Source organism: Aplidium turbinatum, chromosome 3 (genome assembly GCF_918807975.1).
Source record: "Aplidium turbinatum chromosome 3, kaAplTurb1.1, whole genome shotgun sequence".
In the NCBI taxonomy this organism is placed as follows: domain Eukaryota; kingdom Metazoa; phylum Chordata; class Ascidiacea; order Aplousobranchia; family Polyclinidae; genus Aplidium; species Aplidium turbinatum.
The window spans coordinates 17,409,279-17,428,702 of record NC_137474.1 but is presented as its reverse complement, the minus strand read 5'-3'; the positions used below and the strand labels follow the sequence as shown (position 1 = coordinate 17,428,702).

General features: G+C 38.5%; 1 protein-coding gene and 1 long non-coding RNA gene across 3 annotated transcripts; both read left to right on the top strand.

Annotated features, from left to right (window-relative positions):
- The first annotated feature begins 1,773 nt into the window (after positions 1–1,773).
- On the top strand, positions 1,774–8,840 carry LOC145766596 (uncharacterized). The gene is made up of 9 exons (XM_082578313.1): positions 1,774–2,024; positions 2,661–2,775; positions 3,348–3,443; positions 3,519–3,576; positions 4,792–6,159; positions 6,432–6,602; positions 7,109–7,279; positions 7,435–7,587; positions 7,746–8,840. The coding sequence occupies exons 1-9, from the start codon at positions 1,774–1,776 to the stop codon at positions 8,120–8,122; spliced, it is 2,760 nt and encodes a 919-aa protein (XP_082434439.1). The 3' UTR covers positions 8,123–8,840.
- Positions 8,841–12,827: 3,987 nt separating this feature from the next.
- LOC145765893 (uncharacterized) lies at positions 12,828–14,528 on the top strand. Of its 2 annotated transcripts, XR_014288672.1 has the most exons (3): positions 12,828–13,190; positions 13,603–13,767; positions 14,221–14,528. It is a non-coding gene; the product is annotated as an uncharacterized LOC145765893 (long non-coding RNA). The 2 variants fall into 2 exon arrangements; XR_014288673.1 differs by lacking the exon at positions 12,828–13,190 and having other exon boundaries at positions 13,339–13,767.
- Positions 14,529–19,424: the final 4,896 nt, after the last annotated feature.

Sequence of the window (19,424 nt, the reverse complement as noted above, 5' to 3'; positions counted from 1 at the left end):
TTGATGTAGCCTATCACGTTCCCTGTGGTGCAATTTTTTTGTAGTTATTTATGTAGTTGCCTTTTCCTAATGTAATTTTACCTTCAAGAAGTTGAAATTTATTACATTTTTATAAATATTTTCGGATTCCTGAGGAGGGCTTAAGTTAAACCGAAAGCGTTGAACTGTTAAAACTATTTGTAAATATGTAAAATATATTGTTATAATGCTCAGCCCTGTTGTGTCTTATTCATACCTAACCTCTAAGCAAAATATATAAATTGAGAACATGCAAAAACTTCATTTTTAGTGGCGAGTTTGGGGGGGCTTGAGCCCCCTTAGCCCCATGCTGGGTGCGCTACAGTTGCTTGGTGATGAATATTCTCATGAAACCCCTCGCCTCGCTGCAAGTGCGCATACAAGTGACCTCGTTTATTAATAGGCATTGTTAAAGAAGTCAAAAGTGTTGTTAACCCCGCAGAACCCACTGTGACATATATGTAACATAACCTTTGATAGGCTATTATTTCTGAGTTTCGCCTTTTTTTTTTTTCAATTCTTCCATTAATGTCCAATGTGACATCAGTGTAACATTTCGTAGCCAGTTCTGATTGGCTGGTTGCAGTCATGTGACTTCAGTGCTGTTTCAAAGCCAGCTACTTCCAGGCTTTCAGTTGCAGCTCTGGGGTAGCGAAAGTTAACCATCCATCTAATGCTCTAAAGGTAAGTTTATCAGTTTTTAGTTTGATATTACTGTTCTACAACTATTAGTGTTTTGTTTGATCTAATTTTTGTTGAAATATGTGTGCTCTTAGCATTTTTTCATCAACAAATGTTTTACTAAAAACAGAGAGAGACTGTTCACCAGGCATTTTATAATAAAAGTAATTTGCGTTCTTCTGGTGACTATTTACTAGGTTACCTCCTGATGTTAAAGATGATAACTAGCTTTTGTATTTCCGACGTTTCGTCAGTCAGCACGACTGACTTTATCAAGGTGGCTAAAACAGGTTAACACAACCTGTTCAGCAACGATGGCACAACACAAAAACGTACTGATAAAATGAATAAAGTAAGCAGCAAGAATCAGAATTAAAACACGCAACAAGATACCTAGAGGTTAAACTGAATGCAGTGAATGCCTAAAACCAGTAGGCTGCTTTCCAACAGCGTAAATTTATCTATCTATTGGGCCACCGTCAAGAAACATTGAAAAGTCATCAGACAAGACAGAAACCAAGGGAATTGGCAATAACAATGATAGAGAAGACGCACTGAGAATGGAAAAGGTGAAGTTGAAGTTAAAGTAATTTTTTGTACAGCATGTGTACAAAAAATTACTTTAACTTTAACTTCACCTTTTCCATTCTCAGTGCGTCTTCTCTATCATTGTTATTGCCAATTCCCTTGGTTTCTGTCTTGTCTGATGACTTTTCAATGTTTCTTGACGGTGGCCCAATAGATAGATAAATTTACGCTGTTGGAAAGCAGCCTACTGGTTTTAGGCATTCACTGCATTCAGTTTACGAAGTGGCTATTCTTACAACATATTGTAAAACTAGCCTCTGAAGCTATTCTTACAAGCACCACTCAAGCAAGACGTTGTTTACTCGAGCAAGACCTTAATGCGCTCAGGCGTTTCATCCGACGACGCTCATACGTAATTTCGCGCGCATGCGTATTGGCTTGTGCTGCACACTTGATCGCAGAGTGGACCGCGGTAGTTGCTGATATGATGGTCAGAAATAAAAAAACAACTGAACTGAACTGAACTGAACTGAATCCATCGTCATCATGATTACGAAGGGAGCATTATATTACAGTTTTGAGACACTTTCTTCGGCTATTAAGCAATGGGAAAAAGAAAACTTTGTCAATGTTTATGTGAGAAATTCCATAACAATTGAACGCGCAAAACGACGTCTAGCACTTACATCCACAAAAACCTGGAATGAACAGTTGAAGTATCGTACAATACAGTATGCTTGTGTGCATGGAGGAAGAACACCCAAATCATGTAGTCAAGGAAAAAGACCAAATCAAAGGTAAGTAATGATGGTTTTGTCCTTGGTGCCCATAGGTTGAGCTACTCATGTAGCCTATATGCATAAGTTTTGCTAATAGATTGAGTTTTGCATAAGTGCAAATTGCCTACATTCCTTATGAATGCTGAGAACTTAGCAAAATGCATATATTCTGCTGAACCATTCCCGCATGCTGTCTATTGTAATTTCCATTGAATTGTCATGCCCAGAATTATTCCTAAGTTGCATTGAATTACCGTAGGCTACCCATTAGTTTTGTCAATTTCCCCATAAGTTACGTCGAATTTCTCATCAGCACAATTTGTCGAATTACCCGTAAGTCTCATGGAATTATCCATAAAGACATGTCTTATGGGTCTTCAACGCAGCTTTTTGGCAATTTGACGTGACTTGTGGGTAAATCGACTAGATTTATGAGAATGCTTGGCTGAACTTGTGGTAATTCAACGTGACTTTATGGGTAATCCAGCCGGACTTATGGGTAATTCAGGTGGGCTTATAGGTAATTGGATGCAACTTATGGGCAATTCGACATGACTTGCAGGTAGGCTACTTCAACGTGAGTTATGGCTAATTCAAGTGTACTTATGGGTGATTCAACACGGCCTATGTCACCTCATCTTTGTTGTTTTTCAGTACTTTTATAAAAGGTTGTCCATTTGGAATCAAAGTAAATGCGACGTCAGATGGAAAAGCGCTATGCATCACTGAGATTAGTAATGTCAATGATCATAATCATGATTTCAATGAAGTAAGTGGAAATAACCCTTTGTACGGTAGTAGTCATAGCCTTTGAGCTATGGTCACACTAGCTCTGTATATGATGAGGCTTTCATCAGAAATTATGTGAAGGATAAAAAAGAGCAATAACATTAGGGGGGGGGGGGTTAATCGGCTTTTTTTTTCAAATTCAATTTTAACCGAGGTTTTAGGATACAACAGTACATTCTAAGAACTCTAGTAAAAAAAATTTGAAATTTCCGTCCAAAACCCCCCTCTATCCAAAAAATTACTTTCCGTGTACAATTGCATTTTGATTATGACACTTGAAGTTCAAATATTGTTTGCTACTGTACTAAAACACGTTAAAAATGTTGCAAGACAGATTTTCTGATCTTGACTTCATCGTAAGACACGGTAAAGTGGTCATTTCACTTTGCGCGCATTACTACGCACATGCTGAATATGACCAGTTTGTGCGAAACTGGTCATATTCAAGCCGTCGATTCACCGAACCTGGTGATCTTGCCCATCTCTGTGGGTTGGACACCTGTCAAATGATATGTCGTTTTCTTGATTATGTGCATATAAATTATTTTTCAGAATGCATTTAATTTGATGCCTAAACAACGAAGATTAAATGAAACAGAAAGCAGTGTGATCGGAGAAATGCTTGCCACCAAAGCAAATAAAAAGTTGGTACAAAAGCACATTGCAGCTTCTACAGGAAAAACAGTTATTCTTAAAGATCTGCATAATATTGCCGCAAAACAGAGACCTTTGTATGAAAACACCTATGATGAACTTATTAATGAAATGAAGAAAGAAAAAGGTTAGTCGACAGACAAAACTTTTTTGTCTGTTATACAAGATATGTTCATGCTAAATAGTAGAGATGACTTTCCATGTGCAGTATGATAAGTAGTGATAGAATGAGCTCCGGTTCCGGTCAAATTCTGGCTCCGTGCTGGAGGTGATGTGACTCCGGCCTAGAGCCGGAGGTGTGTGTGCAAGCTGTGGTCAGGGTCATGACCTTGGATAAATCTTTTTTTTTTGCATCATTGTAGTACTGCAGCAATGCAAGAATAGGCTACCAGGTTGCCTGTAACATTGGTCAACACCGCAGGCGTATTTGCAATCTATAGGTCGCTGCTGCAGATTGATTGTCACATGATATTGTGTGTGAGCATTCTTCTTGAACCATTTCAGATATAATGTCAATTAAGCAATTCGCGATTGACCTCTCGCTGTAATGGTTTAGACTGCAGATGAATTATTTCGATGACGTGGGTTCAATTCCCCCCATTGCTAGTTCAATTTAAAGTGTTGACCGCCTGGTTTACCGGTCAATAGACTTCGTCTACTGCAGCGAACTGCGGATTACCAGTACGCACATCATAGTAGGCTACACAAGAAAAATATCTAATTTTCAGACGTTTTTCTATTCAGAAAACGTTTGTCTAGTATAACCAACACAGAACCCTACAACGTGTGGAAAATTTGCAACATTGAGCTATAAAGGGTCAATTGAGAGTATTTTTTGCTTCATTTTCTTCACAAGAATTCATTCTACTTTCCCAACCTCATGCTCCAAAAATTTTTGTTGCAACATAAGGCGCTATGGGGATTGTAAGATTGAAAGCGGGATCAAGGAATTCAATCAAAGGTCTTCAATATCTTGAAACAATTCTACATTGAGTGGATAGAAATAGAAAACATTGCTAAATTTGAAATCTACGTAAAAGTTTACTCCTAATGGATCCTTTTAACGGACCCTAAGCATTGCCATGTGGCATCTGCCGCATCTTTTAGAGAATTGGGTGAGAGTGGTATACAACCGCTCAGTTGGAACATTGATTATATGATGTAAATATTACCAAAGGCATAAACATCCTTCCTCTGGCCAATAATTAGAATAACATAGAATAGAAAACAAATTTCACTAAAAGTTGATGTTTTTGCTTTTAAATCTGATGTAGTCTGGCCCAGGATTGCCAAGATTCTTGCTTTGTAGGGTATACTAATCCTCAGTTTATTTTCATTTTAGGTGTCGCAGTAGATGTGTTTGCAGATGATGACAAACAATTGCAGGCGATATACTTTCAAACGAAAGACATGCGGGAAACCTTTGCGGCATATCCCGAAATGCTGCTGATTGATGCAACCTACAAACTTAATGACTTGAGAATGCCATTATATGTTATGCTGAATGTTGATGGCTTAGGTCAGAGGGAAATTGTGTGTCTGTGGCTTGTAGCCACTGAAGACAAACTGACTATCAGCAAGCTGTTAACTCAGTTTAAACTCCACAATCCAGCTTGGGATAAAGTGGAGGTTGTAATGGCTGACAAAGACATGACAGAGCGGGATGCCATGATGAAAATGCTACCTACTGCAAAAATTTTAATTTGCTATTTTCATACCCTTTGCACTTTTCGTACAGAAGTTTCCATGGAAAAATTAGGCATTTCTTCAGCCCAAAGGCAGGTATCACTTGAAATTTTAGGAAAACTGGCAAATGCCAAAAATGAGTCAGCTTATAAGTTAATGTATAACCAATTCGTTGAAACAGTCCCAATTGCTGTCACAACATATTATAACGATAACTGGCATGCTATTCGACATCAATGGGTGGATGGACTGAGCAACTTGAAAGCTAATTTTTTGAACATAACTAATAATCGACTGGAATCCATCAATGGAAAGTTGAAAAGTGTCATAACAAGATACTCAGGAATGACCATGTTTTTTAAAGATCTGATGGCATGTATCCAATCTCTTTCCACCGAACGTGACCACAAAGCGTCAAATGCTTTCCTTAAGGTTCCAATGGATGCGATTTCAAGTGTGGCAGAGAGACAATACCAACAGCTACTGACACCATTTGCATATATTCATGTGCAACAACAATTCAAGTTAGCGGAAAAGGTTGTCATGTCAGAGATTTTGAATGATTCTGCCATAGTAAAATCTCGTGTCCATGGGGAATTGGCAGTCACAACAACAGCATGTCCTTGTGGATTCACATCATCAATGCTGCTACCTTGTAGGCATGTCTTGGCAGTTAGAAGGCAGCTCCATATGTCAGAGTACAATCCCAATCTTTGTTCAGAACGGTGGACAATGCAATATTTTCTTAAATCCCATCGCCTGACAAGAAACTCACTGGACAACGGTCCTGCATCCACATTACCAGCTGTTGAGATTCTTAACAAGCCTCAAAGAAGATGTGTTTTATCAGAACAGCAAAAGTATCGCCGGGTTCAAGATATTTCCCAGAAGATTGCGTTAATGATATCTGAACAAGGAATGGATGAATTCCAATACAACCTGGATAATTTACGACAAATTGCAGAGTTCTTGCAGGAAGGAAAGAAATTCCAAGTTGTGAACTTTTTGGGTCAAACTCAGAAAGGTAGGCCTATAATTATATGCTAGCACTATTTACTAAATCAGAAAAGCTAGACTACTTTTTCAAATATCTGAAGAGATATGGGTTAGTTACTGCAACTTGCGTCGTGATTTTGCACTTTTGCAGTCAATTCTTTTTTGAGCAATGATTTTTATGGCGTTGAGCTATCCAATAGGTGGGCTAATATGTACTGCATGCGCACTAATTTACGATTATACAAGGTTGCAGATGCTCAGTAATTCTGCTTTTGTGAACAACTGCATGATCCTTTTCAGGCACTGATACTGGAAGTGCTGCTGCAACATCTTCCAGCAATGATCCTGGAATTGCATTTCCTACGGTCTCAAACAGTACTTTACAGCACACACCCGGTGACGTCTTGTCGACCGTTGATACCAGTGCGATTATGATGCAGACTCCGTCCAGTTCTGTTCAGTCTTTTACAAGTATGTGCTGTTTCTGAAAGCTTCATTTCTGATTAGTTGTCTTTTTTTTCTTGCATTGCATGCTGCGCTTACACTACGTTTCATGTTTCTTAAGATTATAGCACGGTCTGCATTATTTGATAACTAATAAGTTTATTGACAGGTGATGCAGCATTCTGCAAATAATCATCGAGAAACACCTAGCAGATTTTGATAGATACTGGATTGGTTGGCATTCGGTAACCACGCCAGAAGCATGTTTTGGCTGCAACAAAATCTTGTTTTCAAAAGGTTAATGTAGATTTGTTGACACCTCAAGTGCTCGCTTCCAACTCAAAATACGGTATACCACAATATCTACTGCCAGTGCACGTATTTACGATTATACGACATTATGTTCCGCCCAGGACCGTAACCTCGTCAGTTTGGTCCCCATTGCAACAGTGCAACATATCCAATAATTGTCCAGTAAAGACTCGTGCAACGCTTCTATTGTTTCTTCATTGCTCAGAGGTGATCCTTTTCAGGCACTGATACTGGAAGTGCTGCTGCAACATCTTCCAGCAATGATCCTGGAATTGCACTTCCTACAGTCTCAAGTAGTAGTTCACAGCACACACCCGGTGACGTCTTGTCGACCGTTGATACCAGTGCGATTATGATGCAGACACCGTCCAGTTCTATTCAGTCTTTTACAAGTATGTGCTGTTTCTGAAACATTCATTTCTGATTAGTTGTTTTTTTCTTGCATTGCATAATGCACTATGTTTATTAATTTTTTAATAAAAACGTTGAAATAGTGATGTTTTCTACGTTGTAGCTTATATTCGATTCTCGTTGTGTTTATTAACAGATGATGCAGGATCAATTAAATTTCCACCAAAGATGACGAAACGTGGCAGGCCAAAAGGAGCTGGATTGACAGTCATTGGGTTACCACGCAAGAGACAAAAAAAGAGCGGACCAATTCCATTCAGACTGAAGTCGTCTTTTCAGAAAGAAGCAGGTTTGTTGCATTTATGTTTGTGTGACTTCATTTTTGTTATAGCCTACGTTAGTTTAAAAAACTACACTTTGACTTCTGTGGGCCTGCCTAGCCGATAGGCTACGTCAAAGCGTACGTAGGCTACATCAAACAAAGTCACCCATGGTCATATTTTTCAGCAATACTCAGTTGGTTTGTCGATTCTGAGGTAATAGAAGAGGTCTTGCGTCCATTCAGCGATCGACTGATCGAAGAAAATGAAATTGAAACATTGCCCGAAAGAATTCCAATGAAGTGTTTAGATGAAAACATTGCCATTGCTTCTGTGCGAAGACATTTTTCTTTTGACGGTTGGAAGTTGATGGAGAACCTACTGACCACTTTGCGAAATAAAGGCCGCTGGTTGTGCACCTCCTGTTTTTTAGATCTTGATGCAGGCGACAGCAGCATGTGCGACTCGTGTCTGGATTGGCACCATCTGAGATGTCTTGGTAGAACAATGCCGCCAAAAACGAAGTCTTGGTTCTGCAGGAAATGCAACCTTATGGAGAAGTGACATTGAATGTTCAGGTGATACTGCAATCTCGGTTTGTCAATCAAACCAAGGATATGTAAACCGTGACCTACGAAAAGACTTATTGGCCTTGACGCGTTATGCTTGAAACTTGTAACATTTGATAAAAATCGTTTCTTCAATGGTCCTCACATAAAACGCTAACGATGTGTTCTTGAATGACTAATGAGTCCAATCCTGGCATTAAAAGTTCTGATTCATTAGGACATTTAACATTCTTTGGGAGAGCTGGCTGAAAGTCATGGACTAGTACAGGTTTGTAATGTAGTTGCTGCAATATACTACGGTCCAACAAGACCTTCAACAGTTCACCAATATTCAACTATTTTACTGTTTCCAACTTCACACAATTAGTATATGTTGAACTCTTTCATAGCAAATGGTGATACAGAACTTGAAAATAGCAAGTAAAAGGTAGCTCGAAGCTGCAGTTTTTTTTTTTGACTGACTCACCAGGAGCTGTCATCAGAATAAAACAAACCTAAATGTGGTGAAATAGTCTATTTATAGTAGAAGGAAAGAAGAAAAACTGGAGCTTCAAACTATCAGCTACCTTATACTCGCTAAATCCAGATTTGTTGCATGTGTGTAGTATTTACATTTCTTCACTGTAATCTTAGGCTATGGCATAAATGCTTTGATTTCTTATGGCAAAAAATGGGTGATGAAGATCCATAAGTTTATAACAATAAAAAATCAATTGTTTATTGTTGAAGTGGTTGGCTTCAGTTGAAGATGCCATGAGATCCATTGAAGAGTACGAAGCAAAAGCAGGAACGAAGCTTGTTGTTCAGAAACGAGCATACGCTGTTAATGTTGATTTTTAACATCCTGTCATTGTAATTCACTAGTGTAATAAGTGTTGATATTCATACTACAATAATAAGCCTTTTCTTTGTTGACAAAGATTCTGAAAAGGTTTCTGCAAAGCACAGTGTTTTCACCAAAGTAGAGGTTAGGCATCATAAAAGAGGAAACGGTTTACTAACTGCAAAAAATGCTATAAACATATGTAAATGTGTTCTGTTTCATCAACTTTTCATCTCGTTTCTTAAAGACACGCAGTTTTCAGGTGTAAAAGCTTTGTTGATTCAAAGTTAGCCTAGCCTACTTCACTGACCTCTTTTGTATTTTTTCCATCTAGTTTGCCAAATCCATACGCCTATGTGGTGTTATTGATTGGACCAAGTGACATGTCCAGCAGTAACCAAAGGCAGGGTTTGGGTCACAACCAATGTTTGTTTTGAGACAATTTATTTTTTACCATATTCACGTAGTAGGCTTGGTGGTTTTCAATGTTACGTAGCCTACAGTACCGTATATTATTTCTGTAGGCTACTATCATAAGATGAAAATTTAGTTGATTGTAACTCATCTTAGATGAAGAGAATACGATTGTTGCATCGTTACGGCCAAGGCATTTGCCTCTTGGATGCAACTTACAAGACGTCCAAGTATTCCCTTCCTCTATTTTTTCTTTGCGTCAGAACGAATGTTGGTTACCAGGTTGTTGCTACGTTTATTATCCAAAATGAACAAGCTTCGGACATAGCAGAAGCACTTTCTGTTGTAAAAGGGTGGTCAGAAAACTGGAACTCTTCGTTTTTCATGACCGATAAATGTGAGGCGGAAATCAAGGCCATCGAAAGCGTTTTTTCAAGTTAGTGAATTGCATTAACATTTTCGTTGCTTGTGTGCTGTCTCCATTGCTCATGCATTTGTGTCGTCACTGTTAAGTTGCTACTGTACTTTACCACTCAGTGCCCACGACTTCTTGTTCCGCAGATTGCTACGTGTTACTCTGTGCCTTTCATCGCGAACAAGCCTGGGAAAGGTGGATGAGGAAAAGTGACAATGGCGTTCGCGATGATAAAGCAATTGTGCTGACATACTGGACGCAATGAAGAAAGCAACTACATAGAACAGACTTGTTTGCAATCAAACCAGGCGACAATGAGCGATTGGCAAACGCGATACCCCCCTATTCAGGGATAATATGCGTGTCTGTGACCGCAGGGGACCTGGAGCCGAGTTGTTTTGCACGTTGATAGCACCATGCAGTTGCAAGCAAAGTGGGGCGTGTTGTCACAGGGGCGTGTTGTCACAGCACGATTTCCATGTGATAAGCTAAGCGTATAACCACAAGTTTTCAATGGAAGGCATAGTTTTCAGTTCTCTTTCGTACAAGCAGTGAAGGTTAATAAATTTGTCACCACAGCAGAAATTATGAGGAGTACCATTGAATTTTGGGCAAAATCAGGTTTTATAACTAAACTAAAAAATGGTCTGGCAAACTAAGGGCTATGATCATAACTGATCAGAAAAGGTACCATTCGTTAGCTTTAAGCCTGTTCTTTTCATCATACCAAACAGATAAGACATGCAAGTAGAGATGTACACATGGTTGTTGAAACCACGTGATTTCATACCACGGGGCGTGTTGTCACAGCTGTGACTACACGCCCCGTGGTGTGCATTTTTAATATTAAGAAACATAAAAATTATTTATGCTTATACAACGAGGTAATATGCGTATTTGTTAAAATACAACGCTTTTTTAGGTAATAAAAATTAATATTAGATAATGATACACACATATATTCGATAGTGACAAATAATTCTCAAGATGACATTTTTATTGTTTTTGACAATGGGCATAAAATTTTTACCAATATGTTGAAATTAAATTTTTTTGCATTTCGTATATTTTTTTATTCGTTCAGCCTGTATTAAAACCATTTTTTGTTGGTTTCTGTCATATTTTAGTCATAAAGCATGTGCAGAAATTTTGTGACAACACGCCCCATGCTCTGTGACAACACGCCCCGGGGTGGGGCGTGTTGTCACAGCCCATTCACTTGCATTAAACATGCATTTACGTAAAAACGAAATAATCCAGAAAAACTTTAGCTGTAGCAAAAAGAAGTCGAATGATACCTCTCTCAATTGCACTATCTAGCATCTCGATACTATTGGTAGCCTACAGAACGAGATATATGCTGATTTGTAAAAATTGTGACAACACGCCCCACTTTGCCCTAATAGGCTACTGAGCTCACATTTTGAACAATTCTGTGATCTTCACACCAAGGTTTTTTTCAGTTTCTAACACGACCACAAATCGCAGCGCATATGCGTGCTTAGTGTTAAGTAACAGCCTTGTGGAAAGTGTTGTGGATTGAATTTGCTAGTTCAAATATATTGATTCCGGTACCCAAAGCCTCAAATGAATTCACGAATATCGCAATTGTTAACAATGGCATATAAATTAGGATGTTAGTGCACACAAAGTAGGGAAAGTATTGCTTGAAAAGTTGATTCCTGGGACAAAAATTGAACACTGTAGGCTATGTCGAGCAGAAACTGGTTTAGTGTTTTAAGGTGGTCAAAAATGTAAGCATGCGTCTATTTGCATCCAACAAATAACGAAACTCTAAACTTCTCAGTTTGGTCGGGAAACAAAAAGGGTTGCGAGGACAAATGGCAGGTCTCATCTAGGCAAGGAGAGGAGGGACACATGGGTGATGATCTGGCCTAACAATTACTGTGCTGTGCTCAAAATATGTACAGTTTTTGTTTAACATGTGCGGTATTCACTTTTTGTAAATAGTCAATGCACTATGGTACTTCCACTATTATAGTGGAAATACCATAGTGCATTGGTTATTTAAGAGTCTGGCTTACCTTTATCTGGGTAGACGATAGCTTGTGCTTTCCAGCAATGGTTCAATTGTTAAAATCGAAGATGAAACAAGCAACTTACAACTAATTTAATAAAGACATATAATCATCGCAGACCGGGGAGACTTGTATACTTGCTTCGATTCGGAAATGCAACGAGTCATCGGGCGCTATTTGCTTGTGTTTGAAGCCCGGTTGCTCGCTTTGTGAAAAAGCTATCAACCTCAACTTTTACTTGTCAATAGACAGAGATGTGTTCTTTAGATTAGCGTTTATTAAATGCTGGTATATTTAAAAGGTATTTTTGGAATAAATGGTTAAAGTCGGTCAAGTTCAACTCTTTACCTAAGAAATATTTTTAACTTTTAGAGTCTGGCTTACCTTTATCTGGGTAGACGATAGCTTGTGCTTTCCAGCAACGGTTCAATTGTTAAAATCGAAGCAGAAACAAGCAACTTACAACTAATTTAATAAAGACATATAATGATTGCAGACCGGGGAGACTTGTATACTTGCTTCGATTCGGAAATGCAACGAGTCATCGGGCGCTATTTGCTTGTGTTTGAAGCCCGGTTGCTCGCTTTGTGAAAAAGCTATCAACCTCAACTTTTGCTTGTAAATAGACAGAGATATGTTCTTTAGATTAGCGTTTATTAAATGCTGGTATCTCTAAATGTATTTTTGGGATAAATGGTTAAACTCGGTCAAGTTTAACTCTTTACCTAGGAAATATTTTTAACTTTTAGAGTCTGGCTGACCTTCATTTGGATAAACGATAGCTTGTGCTTTCCAGCAATGGTTCAATTGTAAAAATCGAAGCAGAAACGACAGAGATATGTTCTTGATTAAATGCTGGTATCTTTAGAAGTATTCTTCGGATAAATAGTTAAACTTGGTCAAGTTTAACTCTTTTCTAAGTAAAGGCGGACACCTGCATGCTTTTTTTTGTCATAGTTGACTGATTTCACCCCACTTTTACACCATTTTTTGGTGGATTCCTCCTCTGTGACGTCATCGCCTTTTTAACCAGGTTGGCGACTTGTATACCAGCTCCAGATCACGCATGAGCGCATATTGATGTCAAACGTAATGCTTGAGTGGTGCTTGTAAGAATAGCCTCTGAGGCTATTTTTACAATATGTTGTAAGAATAGCCACAGCCTTCAGTTTAACCTCTAGGTATCTTGTTGCGTGTTTTAATTCTGATTCTTGCTGCTTACTTTATTCATTTTATCAGTACGTTTTTGTGTTGTGCCATCGTTGCTGAACAGGTTGTGTTAACCTGTTTTAGCCACCTTGATAAAGTCAGTCGTGCTGACTGACGAAACGTCGGAAATACAAAAGCTAGTTATCATCTTTAACATCAGGAGGTAACCTAGTAAATAGTCACCAGAAGAACGCAAATTACTTTTATTATAAAATGTTTTACTGTTACACCGGTGTCACTCTGGCTTTCTTGCATTACAATGTTAGTAGGCTAGACAAGCATGTGATAATTTAGAGTTTAGACACAGTAGGTATTTTAGTTAGTATTTATAGTATATTTTGTACTGAAAGTGAGATATGGTATTCATGCATGATGACATTGCTAACAAGTGGACTATAAGAAAGCTTTTTTTGTTAAATCACATAGGCCTACATGCTGTAAATTAGAACATAAGTAGTCAAAATAGGTTTTTGTTCAAAAAATGGATTGGAGGGCTAGTTTTGAGTTGTTTATTTAGGCTATACATTGGAAAATAATTAACCAAATGAGTTGAAAAGAAACATTTTTTCTTACAGGAACACCCTAAAAGCATTTGCAATTTCCAATAGCCAACATTATGTCTTCTCGAAATCATATGAGCATGAAGTATTATATTGGAAATGATGAATGGAGATGACAGTGAGTTTGAAGAATTTGCAGAAGATAGTGACTCCGATGACGACGGTTGTCAAGATTCTCAGGTATTGAGTAACTTAGTCACTTTAAAATTTAATGTACTTATTTTTAAACTTCAAGATTAATTATTGGACACCTGGAGTTGGACTTAGATTAGGGGTCTGCAACCATCGGGCCATGCATCACTAATGCCAAATTACTACAAAACTTGCAAACTGTTTTGATCAACCGGGCTAGTGCTAAAATATGAATTTTATTTTTAAAAGTCAGTAAACGTTTGCTGTGAAAAATACTCAAACACCTCACATAATCAAATAGCAGCGTTATTGATAGAATCCATGCAAGGTGTTGTCGCTTGTGTATGTGGGCCTGTGTTTCATTACTTTGTGTACATGCTCAGACAGTAAAATCCATCATTTTTACATAGATTCAATGTTTGCAGACGTTCAATCAATGTAAAAATGATAGATTTTACAAGTATCTTATTGAAAAACAAGTTATTTTTGAAACTATTGCAGACTGTTAGTGAAGATCAAAGTGACACTAATGATGATGATTGATGATCAACCTCTGTCCCACTTGATTCCACAAACAGCCAGGAGCTCATCCTACAGATCAAGTGCACCTTCAGTGGAGAAAGAAAGATTTTGTTCCACTCAATACTACTTTTACTGGCCCTACAATCCAAACTCCTGATTATGAACTGTTTATCTCCATTTGTATATTTTCAGCAATTTATAACTTCTAACCTTCCATGCACAAATGTCAGAAAAAAGAACATTTTGCACTAGCCCACAAAAGTTGATAAGAGAGGACAGTGTAGATTATGTGAAGAAAAAAAAAACAATACAAACACTTTATGCTCTAAATGTAATGTAAGATTGTGTTTTGTAAAAGAAATTGTTTTGTTGATTTTCATGTCTGAAATGTATGCAGACATTGCTAAATTTACAAGATTGTTCGATCAGTTTCACTGTTCAAAATTGAGATGTGTGTGTTTTTTTTTTGCTAAATTGTATTTTATTGCCCAATATTATGTAAATCTCCCAGACAACAAAATCCTTCATTTTTGCATTGGTTCCATGTCTGCAGACGTTAAATCAATGTAAAAATGGCTGATTTGTTAGCTGGGGTCACAAAGTCAAAATGTACTGTAAATACCCGTTGTGACATATATGTCACAAGGTAAAAATCCCCCTAAAAATAATCAAATGTGTTTTTTTGTACTAATTGTTTGATGTACAAGATGTAATCAGCTAAATAACTGAAAATAAATTTTTTTCAGCTTGTTTATGTTGGTCTGGGTTCTGCGGGGTTAAAGGAGCTTCAAGCTCCGAGCTTGCCCTGGCATTAGCGCTGTTCGACTAATTTTGTTGCTGCGGTATTCTGAGACGAATAGGCTATTAACAACATGTGACGCTGGGTAGCCTACTGGCAGTGCTGGTCTTAGAGTATTTCGGGCCCTGTGCGGAATATGTTTTGCAGGCCCCAATGACAATGATCCAATTCAGTATCGCAGCTAGTTATTTTGAAAGGGGAGGGGGTGGTTTGACGGTCGGCAGGCGAAGCCTGACGGCGTGTTCACCGAAGGCGACACCCAGCGGCGGGGAGTCAAGAGGTGCCTCCCCCAGAAAAATTACTATGAATTTGGTGCATTCTGAGAACATGTTCAACAAAATTTGGGTATGAATATTACTGTAAAATGGTGCTGTCCGGTGGCATAGCAAAAGGATGATCATGTTTTCTTTGGCATTTTTCGGAAATAAAGCTACGGTATGTCTCCGTGTTGAGTCTGGATGCAACCTATTTCATCACCTGAACAACTCGTACCCCAATTTCGTACCCTGAAATCGGGTACGAAATAGGTTGAATCCTTAAACATTTCTAGCCCTTAGGTGATTGCATAGCACGAACAATTAATGAGAGAATATAATTTCCAGCGCATTTTAGGGCGCATCTAAAAATGTTAATACTGTATCCCTTAGCTTCCATTTAAGCAGAAAAGCTTTGGATTTTGAGGTTGCTTCAACGATTGATGACATTGGATCAACTTAGGCCTAATAACAGTGAATTCTTCGCTAAGAATGGATGGAGTAGGGGAGACTCGGGTAAGTTGGCCCAGCAAAATGAAAATTTGAATTTGTGAGCTGATAACAAAACATATGTTAAAGCGAATGCTATTGAAGAGTAGAGAATTCATCACTCTAAAAGTGGACATATTCTTGCATCAAACAAACATTCTTAGGTATATAATTTTTCAAGTTTTCCGAAAAAAATAAAATGGACCATCTTGCCTTCATGTGCGGGTAATTTGGCCCACCATGGAAGGTAAGTTGGCCACGTGGGAAACATGTCCATCTACGGTATATTAAACAGTGGAAAAGTTCTCTTTCTCCCCAATTTGATTTTCTTTCTAATTATTTCTTGGTTTTATAGAGGCATACATACCGTACATAAATTATTCTATGTATGCATTCATGTATGGTTTATAATAAAATCTACTATTAGGCTATAATGCTGTATTTTACCTCAGTAAACTTTTTTTACATGAGTAGCCTACACCAAATAAGCTTTCGAAAATAACAAAGGTTGTATCAAACATCATGTAGTTGGAACGGCATGCCTTTATTCCTAACGATCTGGTCACCTTAACGATACTGATAGGTGGGACCTTGTTTGCAATAGGCTACAAACCCCATTTTTGCATGGGTACCAATATCGGAACATTTTTTAATGTATCTCCGAAACGAGGTACGTTTTAGACCGTCGCTTGAGAAGTGGTTGATACACATTTCCGCGATTGGTTTTCTTGATTAGGCTACTTAGCCTACTATTATTACCATATGGGTTAGGAATAATTTGTGGCATAAAAACGATGTTAGGAAGTGTATTATTGTTATTGATCGCTTAATGCTGATGTAAAGCCGCGATTTACTTACTTTGGATACTTGATGATAGGCTACTTCAATCTTGCAAAAATAAGTCATCGTATTAATTAGTCAATTATTATCATTCTATGTAATACCTCATGAAGGCAAGTTGGCCATGGTGGCCAACGTACCCACCCACGAAATGGGCCAACTTCCCTGCATGGCAACCACATTGCAAAAACTAAAATTTATGTCAAACTATCGAGCTTCTAACAACGGTTTCACAGTCAAAGTGAGCCTTAATAACCACTCTAGCGCTGCACTCACTAAATAATAACCTTTCTTATATAGTAAGAAAAAAATCACTCGACATCTAAAAAATTCTAAAATCCAAAAATTTCAAAAATCATAATTTTTCATACAAAAATCGTGCTCACATGTTTATACTGCTTGCTAGAGCCTCCCAACCTGGTGATAAGATAGTTTCAACAGCACTTTCTCAGTATGCGTACGATACGTAACAATAACTATTTTAGTTAAAAAATTATTTAGAGTGGGCCAACTTGCCTACTGGGCCAACTTACCTGAGTCTCCGACCTACTTCTACTACACTAATCAGCACAATTTAATTCAAGTCTTACATCACAATATCTGGCTTTGATCTCCAAGTAATATTGATAAGGCACGGTTGGTTACAAATTAAATTATACGAATTGGCTAAGTTTTGGTATTACAGTAAGAAAGAAAAGGCCCAGGGAATATTATATAAGTGAGAATGAATACGATGAACCTACTTGTTCTCCATCAATTTCGCTCACATGACACGCAAAAATAAACCTAAGGTAAAGGCCCAGTGAAACGTTGTACAGCAGAAAACAATAACTTTAGTGCAGAAGTTTTCCGACTCGTGCCCAGAGCATTGTGACCCAAGAAGCCACACGACCTCGTTCAGTGGAAGTTATGTTGTGTATTGGGCAGCACAGGGCGCTTTGACTCTTCAATGGTCTGGTCTGATGAAAGCCTTTCAGACAAAAGATATTATCATCATAAAGTAATAAGCATGACGATCGAAGTTAAATCTGGTGTGTCCGCCATGAGACTTAATTTGTCCGCCGATATAGCTGCTCAGACTGGACACTGTCCGCTGTCAGGCAGCACCTTGACTGGTTAACCACAGTCTCTATATTACTAATATAGTAATATAGAGACTGTGGGTTAACCGCAAGGTTGTTCGGTGCTGCCAGACCTTTCTATTGCTATAATTTGATTTGTATGTAATTGTGTTTCTTTTTCTCGACTCGTATTAGAAAGGCAAATAAACAATCATCTCTCTCTCTCTCTCTCAACATAATCGAATTTAGACCTTTTTCGTCCCCTGAAAAGATCGAGAAATTTTGAAATGTTTGCGACAACTCCGATCAGCGACTTCGGCTCTGTTTTTTTTTTCTTGATCTTTTCAAGGTACGAAATGTTCAGGGGACGAAATAGGTTGCACCCGTTGAGTCTCTAGGTTTTCTTGTTGCAAATTCCTTTGTTGAATTTTTCCATTGGAAATGACAAAAATTACTGCATTTTCTGAGTAAATTGCGGGCCCCCTAATTTGCGGGCCCTGTGCGGTCGCACGGTTTGCACACCCCAAAGACCGGCACTGCTACTGGGTACGAAATGCGTTCTTTTCTAGCGTAAGAGTCAACCTACCTAAAGTTTTGTTAGTGCGGCCGCCACAGCTCTCCTTAGTGCTAAAGTGGACCGCATGCAAAAAAAGTTGATGAACCTTGCCGTAGGCTAATATTGTAGGTCTATATAACAAAATGAATTTAAACACAAAGATGTAGGCTACGTATAGGCTACGCCGCAAATTCTACGCCGTTGACTTGCGGCATAGACTTTTTGTTTCCGCTAACGCTTACGGCCACATTTTTTTGGATAGTTGTCGCTTGAGGCTACGCCGTATAATTTTTCGCGCTTTTTAGCGTTGGTCACAGCGGTAAACCATAATCTCTTCGTGGGAAAATTGTAACATAAAGTTCCCGGATCCGTTTGTCTGCATGTAGTGACCGAAAAGGAAACACTCCTTGAAACGTCTATTCTTAAAGTGTATTCCTGTAAAATTAGCCCGCGGCTATCGAAATCGAGATGCAAAGCCGTACACCTCTAAAACTGTCACTACGATACAGATTACTTGGATAAAAGACGGAGAATTTGTCCAGCTAGCAAGCACCAAATAAACCAGTTAAATGTGCGACCGACTTCCAACAAACAACTTCGAGAATGAATCAGAAAAATTTGTGATAACTCAAAGGCACGCCAGCAGTAGCGCGACGCAACATTTCATGTTTAAACTGGTTTCAACAGGTTTGACACAGGTCTTACGATCGATGGTGCAATTTTGGCTCATGTTTTAGGAATTTCCATGACGTAATATTCAGTAGACCCGAACGGTTTCTACATGACGTTTGACCAGGCAAACAACCGTCTGGAACAAGCGTATAGCGTCAACGTATCCTTTTTAATGTTTTTTTTTTCGCTACAACACGCCAATACCTTCCTGCGCTACAGTTGAAAGAATGTTTTCAATGGGCAAAGACATATTGAAACCAAAACGCAGCAAAATGTTAGATGAACACTTTCAGATGCTTGTGTTTCTTCGTGGAAATTCAAAATAAAACTTGTTTGTTTCGAGTGGTTTACACAGTGTGAATGTTTGGCACCTAGCAAACAAAATGAGTTTACGCTAGTGACGTATGCGCTGACGCCGCCAACTTTTTTACAAGTTACGTTGACACATACGGCGTACGGTTTTTCGAACGTTTGCGCTTACGCTGACGGCGTCAATATATTTTGTATACGCG

Coding starts and splice junctions, on each gene's coding strand:
- LOC145766596 (XM_082578313.1), top strand. CDS start 1,774: ATGATTACGAAGGGAGCATTATATTACAGTTTTGAGACACTTTCTTCG. Junction 2,025..2,660: donor GGAAAAAGACCAAATCAAAG/GTAAGTAATGAT, acceptor GTTGTTTTTCAG/TACTTTTATAAAAGGTTGTC. Junction 7,588..7,745: donor GTCTTTTCAGAAAGAAGCAG/GTTTGTTGCATT, acceptor CATATTTTTCAG/CAATACTCAGTTGGTTTGTC.